The following is a 22,951-nucleotide window of genomic DNA, read 5'->3' on the forward strand; positions in this document are numbered from 1 at the left end:
GTATGGTCAAAATGGTGGCATAGGTAAACGTGGCTCACATCCTTGCATAACCACATTAAAATTACAACTACTCTAGAGAATAACCATTATTCAGAAATTCTAGAAATCAAGCTGAAAGTCATACAACTATGAAATTAAAAAAGAAATCACATCAAGACTGGATGGAGGGCAGAAGCACATAATGAGCTAGTCCCACACACGTTTGGTGGGTAAAAATTAGAATACAAATCTCAGAAGTGAGGAGCACTAGCCCCACACTAGGCCCCCCAGCCCAGGGTTCCATTGCCAGGAAGAGAAGTCCCCATAACTCCCAGTTGTAAAAACTAGTGGAGATTGAGGCTTAGAAAACAGAAACTCCTGGAGTCCGAGGCAGTTCCTCTTAAAGGACTCATGCATGAACTTACTTGTACCCACTCCCTCTGAACTCCAGCGTGGGAGCAGCATATTGACATGTACCAGTGACATACAGGGAGGAAATGCATGTCCAGAACAGGGTGAGAGCTGGGGTGCAGCTTTCTCCCAGACAGAAGTGCTGACAAAGGCCATTGTTCCTTTGATGAGCACTCTCCTCATGGAACAGGCAGGCCAGCACCATATCTGCAACTTCATTAGTCTGGCTCACACTGTTCTCCCCACCCTGGTAATTTCCTGAGGCCTAGTCCCACCCAACTTTCAGGCCCACCCAAGCTGTTTCCAGTGCCTTTTTCTTATGAATGGCTTATCTTGCCTCATGCTTCAGATTTTCCTAAACTCTCTAAAGCAAGCAGCACCTGGCCTCAGAAAGCCCTGTACCTCTCGCTAGATGGCCCCAGGCTGGGAGCTAGCAGCAAATAGCCTTAGTTCTCAGCTTGGCCTTGCCTGGGAAATTCCAAGCCCAGCACAAGTAGAAGCCATCTGCAGATCGCTTTGTAGCCTGTGGGAGATGCCCTTGGACAGAACACATGTGATGGCTGACCTTGGATGTGTTAAGAGCAACCAAGGCTCAACTGCAGGAGGAGGGTGTACACAGCCCACAAGGTGAGCACACCTGAGTACCCAGCTTGGGTGATATGGGAGACTATGCCACTGGACCCCTCAGTAAACCTACTGCATTAGGCCATTCTACCAAGCCTGCGAGACATAACAGCAGTAACTAGTACACAGAAACAAACACAGGGAGTCTGCCAAAATGAAGGGACAAAGAAACATGGCCCAAATGAAGAGCAGAACAATTTACAGGGAATCAACAGTAGGTTAGATGAAATAGAGGATGAATCAGCAATTTGGAATATAAGGAAGCAACAAACAATCAGAACAGCAAGAAGAAAAACAATTAAAAAGGGGGGGTATGGTATAAGGAGCCTCTGGAACAACTACAATGGTATCAACATTTGCTTCATGGAGCAGCCAGAAAGAGAGGATAGAGCAATAAATTGAAAACCTCTTTGAAAAAATAGTAACACTTCTGGTCAAGATGGCAGCATAGATCGACAAGGGATCCAGTCAAGATGCCAATATAGGCAGACATAGCTTACCTTTTCACACGATCACATCAAAATTACAACTAAAATATAGAACAACCATCACTCAGAACCATCAGAAATCGAATTGAATCGAAGTCTGACAACTAAAGAATTTAACCACATCCAAGCAGATGGGTAGGAGGGGTGGGGGCACAGAATGGGATCATCCTACATCCATGTGTGGTTGATAAAAATTTGGAAGGGATATCTTGGGAGCAAGGAGTCCCAGCCCCACACCGCTCCCCCCTCCCCCAGCTCAGGGATTCAGTGCCAGGAAGATAAGTCCCCCATACATCAGGCTTCAAAAGCCAGCAAGGATGGAGTCGGTGGTAGAAACTTCTAGAGTCCCAATCAGTTCCTCTTTAAGAACCCACATATGGACTTACTCAGACTCAGTCTCTTTGAGCTCTAGCACCAGGGTAGCAGCTTGAAAGGCGCCAGTGGAATTCAGGGAGAAACTGAGGTATCTGGCATCAAGGCCAGTAGAGGCCATTGTCTCTTTCCTAAACTCTCCCTCAACAGAGCCAGCAAGCTGGTCCTATATCTGAGACCCCATCAACCTGCCTAATACTGTTTGACCTGCCTTGGAGATCCCCAGAGACTCTACCCCACCCAAGTTATGGGCAGAGTTGCTTTTCCATATGAATGGTGGTCTTGGCTCATGCGTCACAACTTTCTAAATCCTCTCAAACAACCAACAGCTGGCTGCAGTGAGCTGCAGCTCGACACTAGCAGCCAGCCTAGATTCATGGCTTGGCTTCACTACAAATCACTAAGCCCAGCACAAGTAGCAACCTTCTCAGATTGCTTTATAACACAGACAGGGTAGCCCCTGGCAAAACACAGATTGGGACTATCCTTGGCCTATACCACTGGGTAACTCCAGAGCCAGTGCACCTAGTGGAGAGCTACAGACCACATCATATCACCACTACCCTGCCCTTGCACAGCTGATCCTCCACAGAGGATAGAGGTTAGTGGTCAGGGGTCACAACCAGTCCTTGCAGTTTACTGGACTGGGTAAATCCCACTCATTGACCTGCCATCAGCAATTAAAACTCATCTTCAAGAGGAGGTGTACTCAGCCAACACTAAGGGTGAACCTCGAGAACCGAGCTTATGGGATGGAGAGAGAGGCTGTGCCTCTGGGTCTACTACATTAGGACACACAACCAAGATAGGAAGTCATAGCAGCTCTACCTAATACATAGATAAACACAGGGATACTGCCAACACAAGGAGTTATAAAGAAACATGGTTCAAATGTTAGAACAGATCAAAACTCCAGAAAAAGAACTAAACAAAGTGGAGATAAGCAATCTATAAGATGCAGACTTCAAAACACTGGTTAAACAGATGCTCAAGGAACTTGGTGTGGACCTCAACAGCATAAGAAGGATCCAGTCAGAAATAAAGAATACACTAAATAGGGAGAAACAAGATGGCAGAGGAGTAAGTGGAAGCTACACTAACTTCCTCCCAGAACTAGTCTGGATTTACAACGTAATTTTGGAGAAATCATCTGGAATAACCAACCGAACACCAGCTGGAGAGAAGTCTTATAACCACGGAGAGACAAAAAAGGCCGCTACATCACAATGTGACCGGTAGGGAGTGCGGAGACGCGGAAGGGCTGGCTGGGCTCACATGGGTGGCAGCTGAAGGGACTGAGAAACAGCTCAGCAGCTGGGGATTCCCCCTGAGAAGGGCAGGGTCTAAACCCCCAGCCGGGCTCTCCAGCATACAGCAACAGAGTGGAAAGTAAAATAGTATCCAGCTGAGAAAAGCGAAAAGACACAGGGTTTCTTGCTAGCCGGAGAGAAACAGCTGGAGAAAAAGAGTTCTTAAGTGGATCACATACAAAAATATTTTGGCCCCTACTTACCCTGGGCACCAGCAGAGGGAAGACAGAGAGGACTGGAAATGCTTGGGGAGAGTTTGGTGTGGTGGCTTTGAGGGGAGAGCTGGGGAAGTGGCCGGCCGGGTCCCAGTGCTGACTCATCCCCACACTGCAGGCAGACCATTCCCAGCCAAGTGGTGTCAGCCTGAGGGGAAGCAAAGGCCCTGCCTACAGGAATTAAGCTGCCACACCCACGGTCCTTAAGCCTGACAGCTAATCACAGATTGAATAGATTAACAACTAAAGGAGACAGACAAAGGCAGTAGATCCCTGGAAGTCTCCAACAGGCTGCCTAGGCCCAGACTGGTACAGGATCTGATGCCACCAGGGGCAGACCCAGGAAGTGCAGATCATTCTAAGAAGCACCAACAAACAATAGGAGTCACAAAAATGGGGAGACAGAGAAACAACCCCCCATCGAAAGGAAAGGTAGAGTCCCCAGAAAGAGTGCTAAATGAAATAGAGGGGAGCCAACTATCAGATATGGAATTCAAAACATGGATTATGGAGAAGCTCAATGAGCTCAGCGGAAACTACAAAGAACTCCAGAAAAACTACAGTGAACTCCAGAAGAACTATAAGGAACTTACTGAGAATTATACCAGCATCAAAAAGGACATGGAAGCTATCAATAAGAGCCAGGAGGAAATGAAGAATACGATCTCTGAATTGAAGAACACAGTAGAAGGAATTAAAAACAGGCTAGAGGAAGCAGAAAATCGGATCAGCGAGCTGGAGGACAATGTAGACAAAAACTCAGAGTGCAACGAAACGAAAAAAGACTGAACAAGACTGAAGAGGCTCTAAGACAGCTGCAGGACAACATGAAACGTAATAATATCCGTATCATAGGAATTCCAGAAGGAGAAGAAGAAGAGCAAGGAATAGAAAACCTCTTTGAAAAACTAATGACAGAAAACTTCCCTAACATGAAGAGAGAAAGAATCATACAAGTCCAGGAAGCACAGAGGGTCCCAATGAAGATGAACCCCAACAGGCCCACTTCAAGACACATCATAATTAAAATGCCAACATTCAAAGACAAAGAGAGAATCCTAAAAACAGCAAGAGAGAAACAACTAATAACATACAAGGGAGCTCCAATAAGGCTATCATCAGATTTCTCAGCAGAAACACTACAAGCCAGAAGGGAATGGCAAAATATATTCCAAGTAATGAAAAACAAAGGCCTACAACCAAGAATACTCTACCCAGCAAGGCTCTCATTCAAAATGGAAGGTGAAATAAGGAGTTTCCAAGACAAAAGAAGGCTAAAAGAATACATCTCCACCAAACCAGTATTGCAAGAGATGCTAAAGGGTCTGCTTTTAGAAGATGAAGAAACAGAGAGACAGAGAGGAACACGAGTACAAAGGGGGAAAATGACAATGAATAAGTACTGAAAGAAAGAAGGAACTTCTACCATTTGCAACAACATGATTGGAACTAGAAAGAATTATGCTTAGCGAAATAAGCCAGGCAACAAAAGAAAATTACCTTATGCTATCACCTGTTAAAGGAAACTAATGAACAACACAAACAAATGAGCAAAATTGAACCAGAGGTATGTAAATGAGGAATAAACTAACAGTAACAAAGGGGGAGATGGGAGGGAGAGAAGTGGTAAGAAGGGGAAGGGTCTAGTCAAAGAACATTTATAAATGACCCATGGACATGGACAACTGGGTGGGGACTGAATGTGGGAGAAGGGAGGGACAGGGTGCAGGAAAGCAAGAGGGGGAAAAAAGTGAGACAACTGTAATGGAAAAACAAACAAACAAAAAATTTTTAGTGGGGGGGAAAAATAAAAATATAAAGAATAGAAATGCAAGTTCAGTGAATATTAGAAGGACAAGGATTTTCCTTCACACTGTATATATTTTCTCCCTATCTGACCCCTCCAGAATTTGGCATTCTAAAAAAGTAAGTAATGACCTAAGTTTCTTTGCATAAAACTAATAAGACCAGTTGTTAATAACGATATTTTGACTAAGACTTTGACTGGAATGTCATGCCTAAAGGAGACATGATTGGGCTTTGGTTGTTACCAAAAAGCCCTGAGCAACTGGGACTGACGTTCAAAGGTAATAGAAGTCCACGAGATAAAAGGCCTGGTACCTTGGATGGATGAGCGGTTCATAGCAATCTTTCCAGGGAAGGAACGAAGGTTGTTTTCCTGAAAGATGGCTAGAAGGGACCTTAAGGCACAATGGAAAACCAGGAGGACCTGGAAAAGACAGGTATTTACAGGCAAGGCTGAATGCCCGGTATGTGGCTCAACTTCTGTGCCCTGAAGGGCAGACTGAAGGTCACCCTAAATGTTCCTTGCGTAAGTTCCAGCAAAGCAGAACTAAAGATCATAAGTGATCATTTGCTGCTCTTGTTGTGTTTATGCAAATGAACAGGATAAATTAAAAATGAACTTAATGCAGTCCCTTTAATGACAAGGAGGGTAATCTTAGGGAGAAAAATCAAGATTCAAGGAAGATCACAATGCCCAGTGGTAGACTATAAAGTAGTGCAGCTAACCGTCTTTAAAGTTTCTTTTCATTTAAAATTTGTTTTCATTTGAAAGTTAAACTATGTCTGTGACATTATCAAAGATGTTTAATTTACAGGCGAGAAGAATGTCAAATGCCTTGCAACTGGATATCTTTCCGATAAGACAGTCCTACAGATTTAGAGACTTGTATGTGGGTTATGTTACATAAATTAAAATGTGTTTTCTGTTTTCAAAGGGCATAAGCCTACGATCTCATTACCTGAGTGAGTGTCTGTACGTATAGGCCTCACTTAATCCTGTCTGCATTGCAGCCTCCTGAGACTCAATGGTTTGGCTGAACTAAGTGGCTGGGTTGGTGAAGAATGGGGTGGTCTGTGGGCTTCACTTTAAAACTGGTTTCTCTTTTCTATCCTAATGGCTTGGACAGAAAGAGCCCAGAGGCCTGAGAGGGGGGGAAACCTAAAATATTTCCCTCAGCCCAAACTAAGTATAATGGGCAAAAGGGTTTTGGACAGGTGAGATATACCTGGCATACCTTCCTCCAAAGAAACCCTTCTTTTCCCTAATGTGGGACATTGAAAAATTAATACCTGTCTTTTGTCATCTAGTGGTTACGGATTGAATGATGTCCTTTAACCCTGTTGCCCCCAGAATACAACAAGGATGCCAGCCTGTTAAACCAAGCATGCTGTTGTCCAGGAGTCTGCATGATCCTTCCCCTTGTGGGAAGGCCACCCTCCCCTCCACACCCCCACTCTTATTTGGGATTTCTTGACCCAAGGGTAGGTAGGACGACGACCATGTCCAGCTTGAAGCAGCTAGAGGAGCTTGAGACCTTCATCCATTGTCCTTTATAAGATTGTAAAGGGTCTTAAGTCTGAGAGGGAGGGGTTGTTATTTTTTATTGTTAAAATATTTAACTAATTAATTTTTTTTAAAAAAAGAGAAGAAGAATATATGAAAGGGTGAGCCATGGACATGGACTTGGGGAGGGGATTGTTGGGGAAGGGGGGTGCTGGGTGGAGGGGAGCAAAGGGGAAAAAATTGGAACTATTGTAACAATATAATCAATAAAATATACTTTTAAAAAGAAAAGAATACACTAAATATAATAAAGAAAAATTTACAGAGAAATGACAGTAGAGTGGATGAAGCCAAGAATCAAATGAATGATTTGGAACATAAGAAAGAAAAAAACAATCAATCAGTGCAGAATGAGGAAGCAAGAATTGAAAAAAATGAGGAAAACTTCCCAAATTTTGAGAAGGAGGTGGACATACAGGTCTGGGAAGTACGGAGGGTTCCGGGCGAGCTGGACCCAGAGGGGACCACACCAGGACTCATCATGACTGAGATGCCAAAGGTGAAAGATAAAGACAGAGTCTTGAGGGCAGCAAGAGAGAGCTTGAGAGTTGCCTACAGGGGGATGCCTATAGGACTATCAGCTGATTTCTCAGAGGACACTTTGCAGGCAAGAAGGGACTGGCAAGAAGCATTCAAGGTGATGAAAGGCAACCTGCAACCAGGACTACTCTATCCAGCAAGGCTATAATTTGGAATGGAAGGACAGATGAAGTGCTTCCCAGACAAGGTGAAGCTAAGGGAGTTCATCATCACCAAGTCATTATTATATCAAATGTTAAAGGAACTTACTTAAGAAAAAGAAGATCAAAACTATGAACACTAAAATGACAACAAACTCACAACTATCAACAACTGAATCTAAAAAATAAAAACAAAATCCAACTAAGCAAACCAGAATAGGAATAGAATCATAGGTATGGGGATCATTTGGAGGGTTATCAGCTGGGAGGGGGGAGGGGGAGAAATGGGGAAATGGTGCAGGGATAAGAAGCATAATCGATTGGTACAAAATAGAGGGGGAAGTTAAGAATAATTATAGGAAAGGGTGAAGCCAAAGAACTTATATGTACGACCCATGGGCATGAACTAAGTGTAGTGGGATTGCTGGAGGGAAGGGGGGTACTGGGCAGAGGGGAGTAAAGGGGAAAACAATTGGAATTACTCTAACATAATCAATAAAATGTACTTTAAAAAGAAAAAAGAAAAAGAGAAGTTCAAAATGAACATTGGAATGGCAGTAAATTCAGAATGAAAGAAAGGAGGAAAGAAAGATAGCGACTAAGAAAAAAGATAGTAAGTAAAGTGACTAATTCATTGAATTTTAAGCTCAGTGTTTTAAAATTGAGTTATGTCAAATATTAAATGGACATGTAGAAGTTAACTTAATTTACATCTATGATGTGTTTAGAATACCTTGAAGAAGATAATGCAACAAATAAAATACAAAGAGGTCCCATTGGTTTGAATTGGTTCTTTTAAAATAATTTTTTTGAGATTTTCTATTTTTCAGACCATTCTTACTATACTTTCTTTAATTTTTAAACATGGCTTTCTTTAGTACTTTGAACATTTTTATTATATTTTTTTGAAGACTTTGCCTACTAAACCCAGTATCTGGGATTACTCAGAGACAGTTTCTATTGACTGTTTTTTCCCTTGTATATGAGTCACATTTTCTTGTTTTTGTTTTGTTTTGTTTTGTTTGCATGTCTCAGAGATATTTTAAGATTTTCAACATTGTCAATAAAAATATTGTAGATAAAATATTGTAATAAGTGTAAGTAAAAATATTGTAATAATTCTAGGTTTTGACTTTTTCTCCTAGTGATGTCATTTAGTTTTGCTTTTTACTTGTATTAAATCTTTCATGTCTGCCTTCCTTCCAATTTTCTGCCATTGATATCCGGAGCTACCATGCTGATAAAGCTAGAGGAAGATGGGAGTGTCCCCATGCAAAAATCACACAGACTTGTAGGTTCTTATTTTAAGTTCAGTACTTTTCAGTTTGTTGTCTGTGGTTGGTTGATATTCTGAGTCTGAAGTGATTGTTTTTGACAGTTTTACCAACTTTATAATTGCTTTTTTGGAGAGTAGATTTGTCAAATTCCTCACTCTATTGTACTAGAAAATATTTTTCTTTTGTTTTTACATCTCTGTTTTCTACAGTAAGCATGGTTTTAGTCTTAATATGCAAAAATAAGGATAAATGTAATTATTAAAATATTTTTATAAAAGCAAATTAAACTTTACATTCTAAGATCTACTTACACCTTCAGTTTTTGCATCCCAAGGCAAACTTGACCTCTTTCTTTATACAGATGGGCTTGTGTGCAGAATGTAGAAGCATGGTGCCCATGAACACTTCCATCTGTGTAGTGTGTGAGGCTCCTTTTGCTCCACAGCTGCTACCACAGGCCAGCATCCACTCGAAGGTAATGAAATGCGACTTTGTAAAAACATGAATACAATATATAGAAAGTAATGTTTGAGCAACTAAATGTCTTTCTTCAGCTGATGGAATTGGCTAACAATCAATAAGCCAATATCTGTGAACAAAATCCAGTCTAATTTTTGAAAAGGCATGCTTCCCAGAAGTTTAACTTATCAATGGGATCTGTAATGTTAAGAGGAATATATAGAAATTGTTCTCTGAGCATGGATTTAGAGGACAAATTGCACTACAGCTAACTTAGACAATTTTTTACTTCATATATTTAAACTTGAACATTGCAATTAATGTGACTTTTAATCTTGTTCTTAAATTGGCTTCATGCTTTTGTTTGCTTTATTTTCACAGTTCTTTGCTTAGAGGAACATGTATTTCTTATTCTCTGTTTTCAAGGAGAAAGTAATCTGCCGCACCTGTGGCACAGGGACTCCTGCTCACCTGAGATACTGTGTCACCTGTGAGAGGGCCCTGCCTTCATCACAAGAGGTAACTTGACTGCATGTGCCAGTATGATTTTTAGTGACTACTAAATGTTCAGTGTTAATGATAATAAATAAATATAATCCGCAGAGCAGGTAGGAAGGAGGAGGAGGGAGAGAGACAAAAAGTTTTCTCATGGTAAACTGAAAGCAACTTTTCTAGATGTGAAGAGGCCTTTATATGTTTACCAATATAAAACTGTTTTCAAAGTCTTCACTTCAAGGGGATTCAATAAAATCCACAATTTCTTACAGATTTGTTTAGTAACTTTTCATGGAAGGCTGGCTACAGCCAGTCAGGTAACGGACCCATTCTCATTTCATTTACAGTCAGGTATGTCTTTATTGGCTGTGCCATGTTATTTTTTGAAACTGAGACCACTGCGGGCACTCATTTCTGGGTTTCCTACGCCCTATTTTGAATGTTTAAGGTGAAGGAATAGGAGTATATGCAACTTAAGTACAGTGAATGGGTTTAGTTTAGATGTTTTACATTTATAAAATGTCTCTGATGAAGAGAAGATTAAAAATTACTTCCAGTTGACTCTTGCCCTGGCCTAATAATACCAAACAGAAGTTGACATTTCCTAGCCAACTGAGAAGAAGAAAAAAACTTGCTTTTTGGGGGCCATTATATTTGACTGTTTCAGGGATATGTTTTCATCTCAGAGAAATTTCTTGGGAAACTGAACAAAGGGGTGATGATTACTGTGGTCAACATGGTTAGCATGAAATGTGGGTGGGTTTGTTCCTAGGGTTGCTAAAAACAAAGCTCCACAAACTAAGTGGCTTAAAACAACAGAAATTTAACATCTCACATTTCTGGAGGACAGAAGCCCAAAATCAAGGAATTATCAGGGCCACACTTGCTCTGAAGCTCTAAGGGAATTACTGTTCTGTGCCTCTCTCCTAGCTTCTGGTAGTCTCAAGCTTCCCTTGAGCTGTAGATGTAACACTCCAGTCACATGACCACTTTCTTCCTGTGTAGCTGCACTTTGTCTTCCCTCTGTGTGTCTGTCTGTGTCCAGATTTCTCTCTTTTTAATAAAAATATGTCGTTTATTTACTTTTAGAGAGAGGGGAAGGGGTGGGAAAAGAGAGGGAGAGAAACATCAGTATGTGAGAGATACATCAATTGGTTGTCTCTCACATGCCCCCATCTGGGAAACCTGGCCTACAATCCAAGCATGTGCCCTGACCAGTAGTCAAACTGGTGACCCTTTGGTTTGCAGGCCTCTGAGCCACACCAGCCAGGGCCAGATTTCTCTTTTTTATAAAAACACGTCATGTTGAATTAGGGCCCATCATAACGACCTCATTTTAACTTGATAACCTCTATAAAGATCCTATTTTCAAATACGGTCACATTCTGAGGTACTGGGGGTTAGGACTCCAACATATCTCTTTGGCGCAGACAATATTAACCTCATAATGGGAGAGTTGAAGATATCTTTTTTGTTTTGTTTTGTTTTCTGTGAGTCTTTTCTTTTTGCATCTTTTATTGATTATGCTGTTATAGTTGTCCCAATTTCTTTTCCCTTTGCTCCCCTCCACCCAGCAACACCCCTCCCTCCAGCAGTCCCCCACCCTTAGTCCATGTCCATGTCTTGTGCATAAAGCTCTTCTCAACATCCTGCTGTCTATTCCCCACCCTCCTAACTTGCTTCTTAATTCCTGAACCATTTCCCTCCCTTTCCTTCTTCCTCCTCTCAGCGGCCCACCCCCCACATGCTCCCCATACCTATGATTCTGTTCCCACTCTAGCTGTCTGCTTAGTTTACCTTTGTTCCATTCCCTAGATTCTGTTGTTAATAGTTTTGATACTGTTTTCATTTTAATATTCATAGCTTGATATCCTTTTTCTTAAAAACGTTCCTTCAACATTTCATATAATAATGCCTTGGTGATGATGAACTCCTTCAGCTTTACTTTGTCTGGGATGCACTTTATCTGTCCTTCCATTCTGAATATCTTTCCTGGATAGAGTAATCTTGGTTGTAGGGTCTTGCTTTTCATCACTTTGAATATTTCCTGCCAGTCCCTTCTTGCCTGCAAAGTTTCTTTTGAGAAATCAGCTGATAGTCTTATAGGTACCCCTTTGTAGGTAACTCTCTGCTTTTCTCTTGCTGCTTTTAAGACTCTCTTTATCTTTAACCTTTTGCATTTTAATGATGATGTGTCTTGGTGTGGTCCTCTTTGGGTCTAGCTTCTTTGGGACTCTCTGAGCATTCTGGACCCGTATTTCCTTTTCCTTCCCCAAATTAGGGAAGTTTTTCTTCATTATTTTTTCACATAATTTTTCAATTTCTTGATATCCCTCTTCACCTTCTGGCAACCCTATGATTTGGATGTTGGCACATTTATAGCTGTCCCAGAGGTTTCTAAGCCTCTCCTCGTTTTTTTTTTTAATTCTCATTTCCTGCTTCTGTACTGGTTGACTGTTTGTTTCTTCATTATGTTCCAATTTGTTGATTTGAACCCAGGTTTCCTTTCCTTCACCACTTTTTTCATATGGATTTTCCTTCATTTCAGCCAGGATAGCTTTTATCCCCGATTCTGGGTCATACTTCTCTGTCTCCTCATCTTTCTGTGTTTGTCTCTGTGATTTGGGCAAGGGCTGGTGCACCTCTTATGTTATAGAGGGCGGAGTCTTAGGTATTCGTCAGTACAGGGGGACCCGTTTCACCACGTTGTGGTGCTGTATGTGGGAGAGGGCTCTGAGAGGGAGCAATGCCGCTTGCTCAGCACTTGCCCCTTTTTCAGGCACTTCTCCCACTTTCTCATGGGACTGGTGCCTCTCTAGCTGTTGCCCTGCGTTTTGTTCCCAGAGTGGGTGAGTCTGCGGACATTCTAGGACCGTGGGAGCCCTTTAGACAAGCAGACTCTGCTGAGAGACTGGCAGTTTCTCCCTCTGCCGCAAGCCACACTGGTTTGCACAGTCAGAAGCAATGAGGCTTGATTTTCCCTGGCACGGGGACCGTGATCTGTGGGGTATGGTCAGGAGCTGGGAACACTCCCCGGGTGTCCCTCCCGACTTTTTAAAACGTGTAATTGTTTTTTCTGTCGGCCTGCTGTTGCCGCCACCACACCGCATGCTCTCCACCCCGACTCAACCCCTCCTATCTGTCTGGATGGCTATTTCTTCTTTATATCTTTGTTGGACTTCCATGCATCTCGATTTTCTGGAACTTCTGGTTGTCTCTAGTTTTGTGGTAGCTGTGTTCCTTCTTAGTTGTGGAGAGAGACGCAGCATGTCTTTCTAAGTCTCCATCTTGACCAGAAGTCCTACTCTCCTTCTTGATTTCATGTATGTATCTGTTGAATTATAAATGTATACAGATGAGAATGTTGTGATTTCTGCTTTAAATAATTACGTTGTTTATAAAGAAGTTAAGTGGGACAAAACAAAAAGATAAAAATTATTTTTTGTATAGACACAGATATTTTCCACTTCTGATGTTCTTTACCCTTTCTTAACTGAGGATCTGATTTTTCTTCAATACCATTTCTCTTCATTTCTTATAGTGCAGATCTACTGGCAGTGAGTTTTTCTTTAGTTTCTTTTATCCTAAAGTGTCTTTATTTCATCTTCCTTCTCAAAAGGTATTTTGATGGATATATAATTCTGGATTGACAGTTAACTTCTTTCAGAACTTTAAGGATGTTCTACTCTATGGTTTCTGGTCAGAAGTTGAATGTTAATCAGATTGACATTGCCATGTATAAGTGTATCAGTTTTCTCGCTGCTTTTAAGATTTGATTTTATCCTTGGTTTTCAAAGATTTGCCTGTACTGTATACCTCAGTTTGAGCTTCTCTGATTATTCCAGTTAGTGTTCATTGAACATCTTATAACTGCAAATTTCTGTCTTTCATCAAATTTTGGAATTTTTTAGCCATGATTTTCTTAACAAGTTTTCAATTCCACTCATTGTCTACTCTCCTTCTTGATTTTATGTGCATATCTGTTTAAATTTTTGCTGTAATCTAATAGATCCCTTGGCTTCTGTTCCTTAACATTGTTTCCCTTTTCTTTATATTGTATAATTTCTGTTGATCTTTCTTCAAGTTTATTTACTCTTTCCTTTATTACCTCTTTTAGGTATTAACTACATCCAGTAAATATTTTATTTCAAATATTGTATTCTTCTATTCCAGAATTTTTTAAAGTATATTTTATTGATTATGTTGTTAGAGTAGTCCCAATCTTTTTCCCCTTTGCTCCCCTCTGCCTGGTATTTCCCTTCCCTCCAGCAATTCCACCCCCCTTAGTTCATGTTCGTGGGTCATGCATATATTATTCTTAACATCTCCCTGTCTATTTTGTACCAACTGATTATGCTTCTTAGTCCCTGCATCATTTCCCCACTTCTACCCCTACCCTCTCCCAGCTGATAACCCTCCAAATGATCTCCATACCTATGATTCTGTTCCTATCTTGGTTTTCTTAGTTGGATTTTGTTTTTATTTTTTACATTCAGTTGTTGACAGTTGTAAGTTTGTTGTCATTTTAGTGTTCATAGTTTTGATCTTCTTTTTCTTAAGTAAGTCCCTTTGACATTTCATATAACAATGGCTTGTGATGATGAACTCCCTTAGCTTCACCTTGTCTGGGAAGCACTTTATCTGCCCTTCCATTCCAAATGATAGCCTTGCTGGATAGAGTAATCTTGGTTGTAGGTTGCTTTTCATTACATTGAATACTGCTTGCCAGTCCCTTCCTACCTGCAAAGTGTCCTCTGAGAAATCAGCTGATAGTCCTATAGGTACCCCCCTGTATGCAACTCCCTGCCTCTCTCTGCCTGCTCCCAGGACTGTTTTTATCTTTCACCTTTGGCATCTCAGTCGTGATGCATACTGGTGTGGTTCCCTCTGGATCCAGATCGCCCGGAAGCCTCCGTGCTTCCTGGACCTGTATGTTCATCTCCTTCTCAAAATTTGGGAAATTTTCCTCATTTTTTTCAATTCTTACTTCCTCATTCTGCATTGATTATTTCTTCCTTATGTTCCAAATCATTGATTTGAACCCCGGTTTTCTTCCTTTCACCATTGGTTTTGTGTGGATTTTTTTTTGTTTCACTTAGCATAGCCTTCACTTCTTCTCTTATGCGTTTGCCATACTCAAACATATCTGTGAAGCCTGTGAGCATCTTTATCACCAGTGTTTTGAATTCTGCATCTCTTAGGTTGTCTATCGCTTTGTCTGTTAGGTTGGCCATCTCCTTGTCGCTTAGTTCTCCCATTGGAACCTTGATCCGTTCCCCCTTATGGACCATACTTCTCTGTCTCCTCATTCTGAGAGGTTCCTGTGTGTGTCTGCATCCACATCTTATGTAGAGATGTCACTCCTGATACATTGTAAGGTGCAGGGCCTTGGGGTTCATCATTACAGGGCGACCTGTTTCACCACGTTGTGGTGCTGTAAGTGGGGGAGGGGCCCAAGAGGGAACAATGCCACCTGCCCAGCACTCGCCCCTTTTCCGGGCACCTCTCCCACTTCTGCACCAGACTGGCGCCCCTCTAGCTGCTGCCCTGGCCGTGGTTCCCAGAGTGTGTGGGTCTGCAGATGTTCTAGGACCATGGGGGCGCTTTAAACAAGCGGACTCTGCTGAGACCGGTAGTTTCTGCCTCCACTCCACCCCCCACTGGTCCGCACAGTCAGACGCAATGAGGCTTGATTTTCCCAGGTCCTGGGACCGTGAGCTGTGTGGTCCAGTGATGAGGTGGGAACACTCCCCAGGTGTCCCTCTCGACTTTTTTAAATGTCTGACTGTACTTTCTGCCGGCCTGCAGTTGCTGCTGCTGCTGCTGCTGCTGCCACCACCACACCTCATTCTCTCTGCCCCGGCTCCACCCCTCCTACCTGACTGGATGAGTATTTCTTCTTTATGTCTTTGTTTGTTAGTCTTCTATGCAGTTTGATTTTCTGGAACTTCTGGTTGTCTCTAGTTTTGAGGTAGTTTTATTCCTTCTTAGATGTGGAGGGAGACACAGCGTATCTGTCTAATGCCTCCATCTTGGCTGGAAGTCCCCAGAATTTTTATTTGTGTTTTTTTATTGTATCTATTTCTCTCCTGAAATTTCCTATTTTTTAATTCATAGTGGGAATAATGTATACTTTAAAATTATGGCTGCTAGTTCCAACATCTGATTCACCTCAGGGTTGGACTTAATTAATTTTGAGATGCATTTAGTTCTAGTTCATTCTAGGCAGTGCATTACCCAAACCAGTCATGTATATTATTGCCTGCTAAATCAAAACAAAACAAGCAAAAATAACAACAACAAAAATATCCCAGCAGTCATCAGAGATTATTAACAGAACAAAAAAAACCATTAACTTGACATTTATAGTGCTAGGATACATTCTAAAATTTCTCAAGATATGAAAAACAAACAAACACACACACACACACAAAATGCAAAAACTGATTTGGGGCAGGGAGAAAAAGGAGCATAAATTTGGTCTCTTCATATATTTGATCTTTAGCTGAGCTTTATTGAGTGTTGTGTGTATGTGTTTTTCGTGGGACAGTACACAGAATTTCAGTATCCCTTCTCTGTCTTTTTTCTTTCTGGGAGCTCTCCACCTCTTTAGTAGCTAAATATTACCCAGTTTCAGTATTTGGTTCTCCTTGCCAGTACTTTCTCATCTTTTTACATGCACTTATGTGGACTGATCTTACTTAGCCCCAGGCAAAAGGAAAACTAACTTTCTATAACCCCCTTCCTTCTGTGTGTATTTACTTATAAGAGTCTATCTGCTTCTGCTCATTCTTCATGCCTATATGTATTATGAGCAGATTTTAGAGTGAGCGTGTGTGTGTGTGTGTGTAGTCATTTGGTATGGTTTATTCAGAAGGAAAATATGTAGTTTTTTAAAAATATTATTTCATTATTTGTGTTTCTTTTTCAGAACTGAGACTAAAAACATGCTAAAGGATGGCAAATTTAATAAGAATAGCTATTTCCAAATCAAATCATATGCAACTTTAGGGTGGTCTTTTGTTAACTGCTATTTGTTTCTCTAACTTAACATGTGTCTTCAGACTTTATGTCACTCTCCTATCATGAAATTGCACTTTATAGTTTTCTATGGCACCAGAGAGAAAAAAATAGTGAGATTGGCAAAAGAGAAAAAAGAAAACTGTGGTACTTTGGAATTCTTGGACTGATCTTGTAGATATATTTAGGTAAATTGCCAAGCAAAACATTTACTTAGGCATTTTGGACTTCTTATATAAGTAGTAAAATAATTTAAATTAATTTCTTAGTGAAGTAGTTGTTTCTGGGTCTTATCTATAAACAAAACTGTTCTAGGAACAATTAAAAAATTTCATTTTCAAAATTGTATGTTGTTCTGAATGGTACATCAGAGTTGAGATGTCACAATGAGAGTATTTATTATTGAAGTGTCATTGAAGTAATAGTGCATGTTCAGTCTTATAGCTTTATGTCTTTTCTTTGTTTAGCAGCATTAATTTGAGTGCGGTAAGATTTAAACGGAACCCTTGGGCTGCCCAGATTGAAACATAACCCATGGGCTATTCAGTTATGAGGGGCTCGATTGCCTGCCGCCAAAAAGCATAACTCCCACTCTCAGAGTTTGGTGGAAGGGAAAGAAATTGTTTATTTAAAGGCTATACAGGTTTAGATTTCTGCCGTTAAGCCTTACTATCTTTAAAACACCCACAAGCACATAGTTCTGTCTCCCCCTGCCAAACCAGGCTAGTTTTAGAATAGAAAAGTAGGAGGTACCATTTCACTCTAGGAAAATAGAAGTCTGTAGCTTTGTCCTTCCCAGACACAGTTCAGCTTTACTAACAGCTCCCAATCATTTGTGCCTGACTGGGGAGGTTTTGCCTGTGTCCAGTGTTTTTCAGTTCTTAATCCAGAACCACATGGCACCTTCTTACCCACCCAAACTTAAGGCCAGCTGTTGAGGTGCATCTGTTCTCTTTCAACCCGGGTGACTCTCTTTTATGCTTAATGACTGCCACCTTATTTTTAAATGCCTGACTTTGGCCTGTGGCGCAGTGTGTGGTGACCAGTCTTGGCCACTTGTAGAATTTTACACAGGTCCCATAAGCTTTTCGGCACCATTCTATGGTCAAAGCCCCTGTGTCATGGAAACCAAGGCAGGCTCTTCTTGTCAGGCAATTGGAAGAATATGTGAGGCAAGGTTGGAATCTCTGACATTTCCTTTATTGCAGACATAGTATTCACGTATGCCCTCTGCCATTTGCCGTGCTAACCTCTTGCCACTTACTGCTTATATACTATGCATAGACAAAGCCAGCTGCTAGCCAAGATATGACATCAATGCTTCTAGAACTGCGTGTGAGCTGTGCATGCGAATCTAATTATTATCTCTAAGCAGCCCACGCCTGGGCATCTGGGGTGCAGGAGCCTGGCAGACTCTATTGTCCTCACATCCACCCATCTCCTTGGCACAGGGAATGGCCATAACTATTTACATTTTAAGAAACTAGGTATTTCTTAGGAAAATGGGTGTATTCCACTGAGTCCCATACCCTATCCCCAAACCATGGGCTGTGGGGAATTTAGGGAGACCCAGCTCTGTAACAAGATTACTTTCTTTAAAGCAATGTTGTATTTTAAAAACTTCACTTGAATAGTAGATGCACTTAAACGAAAGACCTGAAGACTTTATCTTAGAAGCCCAGGTCAGCAAGTTTTATTAAAACCTGTTTTAACAGTAGGATAAATTGAAATTTAAGTCTGAAGCAGAAGTGTGCAAAGGGTTTCTCTTTTGGTTTATCCCAAGGTATCTCTTTCTACTTCACAGAAATGGGGTGAGAGTAGGTGTACACAAAGACAGATCTTATTTCTCAGTCTCTGTGGATTTGGGGGTGCTATGTCTGTTTTAGGATAACAGAACAATTCCCAGAGCAAAACAAGATAGAGCTTGGCAAATAAAGTTAACTAAGATATTGATGTTTGAGGAAAAATTGTCCTTAGAAAACATTTTTCCTAGTGTGTGCATTCTTAGTATTACACATGGGATATATGACCATACACATATTTAGTTATCAATTGAATCAATTATTCATTGATTTATCCCTTTATTCAGTAACGACTTGAATGACTCCCATGTGCCAAGGTATCAGGCACTGTGTTAGTAGGGAGATGATGTGAAATGGTAGTAATTTTCCTTAAAGATTCAGGATCTAGTGGAAATCAAGATGAGAAGGGAAGGAAGCTGACATATGGAGCTTGACCCTGTGGTATGTGTTTTTACATACTTAACTGCCATTAATCATCGGAAGTCCCCCTACAGACCTGTGAGGAAGCTGTTTTATGAAAAGGATTCATGGAGTCATGGATAAAAGGTCATGGCCTGGGTTCAAATCTTGCCTCAGTTTCTCTCTTTGTAAAAGAGATGATTATGGCACCCACCTCACAGGTGTGTTGTGGAGATTGATGTAAGGGCACAGGGCAATGCTCAGAAAAGTGCCTGCACATAGTAGGTAATCACATAGCAATAGTATCATTCCTATTTGCTTGATGATAAGATCTTGTTCTAAGCAATACAAGTAAGTAGTAGGAGCAAAGATTCTAATATAGGTATACCCAACAAAGTCTCAGAAATTCTCATGAAACAACCTCCCTCCCCAAAATAAAGTAATCCTTTCCATGTGTCAGTGTAGTACCCAGCAGACGCCCTAGCCACCCCCTAATCAGCTTTGCCTTTAACCTAGGTTTATCTCTTAAGCTTTTTTGTACAGTTTCCTGCAGTAAGCTGAACCTGGGATTGCACAATGAACAAACTTGGGCCAGGCAAAGCTAACTTCCTGGAGAGTGCTGACCGCATCTCCTGACTGTAGCAAACTTGCTAACTCGCTCAGACCCTCACCTCATCCCTTCCCCTTTTCTTTTTTTAATCCATGAGTATTAAACCCTATCTAGACCCCAGGCCCACGTCAGTGCATGTTTGGAGACTTGTTCCTAAGGCTCCGCCCGACTGCTGGCCCTCAATAAACCTCTTGCTTACCCTATCCTCTGTCTCCGAGTGGTTAATTCTTGCTGAATCTGCTGTAACATTTTGGAGGCCCCAGCGAGATATCCCACTCCGGGGTACAGTGCCATCTTTGGCGGACCCCCTGGGGACTCAGTGGACCCCGTGCAGTCCTCCGAACGGCGACGAGACTGTGGCCACATGCTCTGACTTTTTGAGCATCCCTCATGTCTTCGCAGATTGTACTGGGCCACAGTTTCCTCTGGTGGCCTGGTATAGGGCACAGCAATGGTAGACGTCCAGTCTCGATGGACAGGTGAGTAAGGGCATGGGGATTGGTGTCTTTTTAGGACGCCTATCATCAGTGGGCAAGGCTCCCCCCGGCACCTGGATGCAGGGTCGGGTTTTGTTTCCCCTTAGTGGAACTCTGATTGGTCTGACATAGGCCATACAATTAGTGAGCTCTCTGGAATTTGGATCTGCCTGATCACCTGTCAGTTGACACAGGATATCCTAGGGTTTAAGTCCGGACCAGGGAGGGAATCAGGGAGGGAATGTGTTAAACTCTGTATATGTGTGTGTGAGTGAACGTGGGATACCAATTGGCTTGCCTCCGGTGCTCCAGTCTATGGCTCCACGTGCCTATGCCTATGGAGTCCAAATGGGCTCCAACCTATGATTCCTCAGTCTGTCATATGGCATAACAGCTGGATCTAACCTGAAATTCGCTTGGGCAGCCTTAGCTAAGACAGACTCGACTCCTCGCGAGAGGAGAGGCTAGGTGGGCATCAGTGTGGCTTCCTCTGCGAAGCACCCTTCCTTTGTCTATCTGTGCCAAGATGGGGGGTCTGCGCCGTCCTTGAGTGGTTTTTTAGGCATCCTTGTGGTTCAAGTCATTTGTATTGTCAGAAACCATACTTTTGGTCAGAATGGGAGGCAGTCAGAGTAAGACAAAAGCTACAGTCTTGGACTGTATGTTAAAGAATTTCTCTAAGAGTTTCAATCACTGGGGGGAGAGCAATGCCCCAATGAACCCAGGCACCTTGAGGACTCTATGTGAATTAGAATGGCCAGCTTTTAGGGTCGGATGGCCCTCAGAGGGAACTCTAGATGTACCCACCATTAGCTCTCTTGTACAGAGTTTCCTGCAGTAAGCTGAACCTGGGATTGTACAATGAACAAACTCGGGCCAGACAAAGCCAACTTCCTGGAGAGTGCTGACCGCATCTCCTAACTGCAGCAGACTTTCTGACTCGCTCAGACCCTCGCTTCATCCCTTCCCCTTTTCTTTTTTTTAATCCATGAGTATTAAACCCTATCTAGACCCCAGACCCATGTCAGTGCATGTTTGGAGACTTGTTCCTAAGGCTCCGCCCGACCGCCGGCCCTCAATAAACCTCTTGCTTACCCTATCCACTGTCTCCGAGTGGTTAATTCTTGCTGAATCTGCCGTAACATCAGGAGTGGATAATAAATTCACATTTTCGAATGGAAACCAGGACCCCAAATGATAGAAGATAAACCTCAATGGTGACACCTTAGGTAGTTCAGCTCTTCTTACATTCTTTCTTCATTAATATTGGTATAGTAAATCAACAATAGGTTCGCTACCTTTGGTATTGAAGATACTGAAGAATGTTAAGTTTGTGAAGCACCAATTACATTGACTTTCTGTGAAGGAATGCACACTATTTGTACAAATTTATTAATGGATAAAGCTTTAAAAAGTCTCCCCTTCCATGCAGAAATACCTTATTTCCAGGTTTTGTTTGATTTGGGGCTTTTTTCTTCTTTGGACTGGACAAGGATTGGAGAATACAGTATTGATCTGCCCATCAATGCTGTTGTGTTCACCAGTCTATGTACAATGGAAATAAAGCTCTTCCTCTGCCTACTCTGAAAGGAGACCATTTACTGCTTCAAAAGTGGTCGCCAGAACCACCAGGGTGCTTGCTTCTGTGATTGGTGTGGAGCCATGGTGGGTATTTTAAAACTCAGCGTTTTTGTGCAGAACACTTCACCACAACCCTAGAGAGAGCCAGACTCCCCTTCTGCCACAGCCTTGTAGAAATCACTTCTTGGGATTTGGGTTCTAGCACTTATTACCTAAAAATATAGAGACAGAGATAATTAGTTCTCTTAAATTGAATGAAAATGGTCTCTTATTGCTGTTTTAATTTGCATTTCTTTGGGTTTACACATTTTTACCCATTTGTTGACTGTTGACATTTTCATATATGAGTTGTCTGCTTACCTTTTTAATAAAACACTCAAAATTATTTATTTGAGTATTTTATGTAAATAATACAAAAGATTTAGTGGGAAGGGTTAGCCTTTCGTCTCATTGCTATCTCACAGCTCCTCTCCTTAGAAGCAATCACTGTTACCCAGTTTCTGAGGTGTTCTTTCAGCAATTCAATGCACTAATAAGTAAACTGTTAGTTTAATATGAGCGCTCATCCAGTTCTTTCCACCTAGCAATATATTTTGTTAATAACTTCTTCGTTCTCTTCAGTGACTTCATAATATTATCTGTGTGTTCAACGATATATTTAGGCCATCCCCTCTTGCTGGACAGTTAGGTTTTTTCCAGTTACTTCCTCTAAAATCACAATCTTTCAGGGAATGGTCTTAAATAAATACACTTCTTTGTGTATTTGTCCATCTTTAGGGTAAAGTATATATTTATTCTAGAAGGTAGAATTACAGGGTCGGAGCGTATGGGCATGTATTATTTTGATGACTGTTATGGGAATAATTTATATGGGAAAATTATGACTCTAATATTCATGAAAACATAAAAATATTTTCTGTCCTCTAGCCTGGCATTCCTGTCTGCTACTCTGTTTGCCCTAAATGCGGGACCAGCAATCACCCATCTGCCCAATTCTGTGGCTCCTGTGGTATTTGCCTGAAGTCCTTGGCAAAACTTAGTGTGGACAACAGCCTGGCTCTAGCTGCTGGAGTACTTGGCCCTTGTGCTGAGGTGAGGTCTCCACTGTAGTAAGAACTGGTGCCGGGGAAGAGGTTGTAACTGAATTTGTGCATCCTGCTCTATGAATCAATCCATGGAAAGAGAGCCAAAACTTTTAGATCTTTCACGTGGACTCTCAAGTAGGTGTGGAAATGAATTAATTTGGGTTTTAAACTTTCAAGTGAGTTCCTCAGAAATCAAATTTCTATGTGTTTATAATAGATTGAGGTCTCATTATATTTGCAAGGCAATAACTAGATATAATGTCATTTAGGAAAACTGGATTCAAAATACATAAGATAG

General features: G+C 41.5%; 1 protein-coding gene across 1 annotated transcript in view; it reads left to right on the forward strand.

Moving 5' to 3' along the window:
* The window catches only part of DZANK1 (double zinc ribbon and ankyrin repeat domains 1), a 136,587-nt gene that overhangs the window by 71,732 nt on the left and 41,904 nt on the right, over nucleotides 1-22,951 (forward strand). Inside the window, exons 10-12 of the mRNA XM_090286005.1 lie at nucleotides 9,088-9,201; nucleotides 9,612-9,704; nucleotides 22,496-22,660. Coding sequence (XP_090142131.1) covers nucleotides 9,088-9,201; nucleotides 9,612-9,704; nucleotides 22,496-22,660 — 372 coding nt within the window. The remainder of the gene's footprint in view (nucleotides 1-9,087; nucleotides 9,202-9,611; nucleotides 9,705-22,495; nucleotides 22,661-22,951) is intronic.

The sequence above is a fragment of the Furipterus horrens genome, unplaced genomic scaffold, assembly GCF_987537825.1.
Source record: "Furipterus horrens unplaced genomic scaffold, mFurHor1.1.pri manual_scaffold_8, whole genome shotgun sequence".
Classification (NCBI taxonomy): Eukaryota; Metazoa; Chordata; class Mammalia; order Chiroptera; family Furipteridae; genus Furipterus; species Furipterus horrens.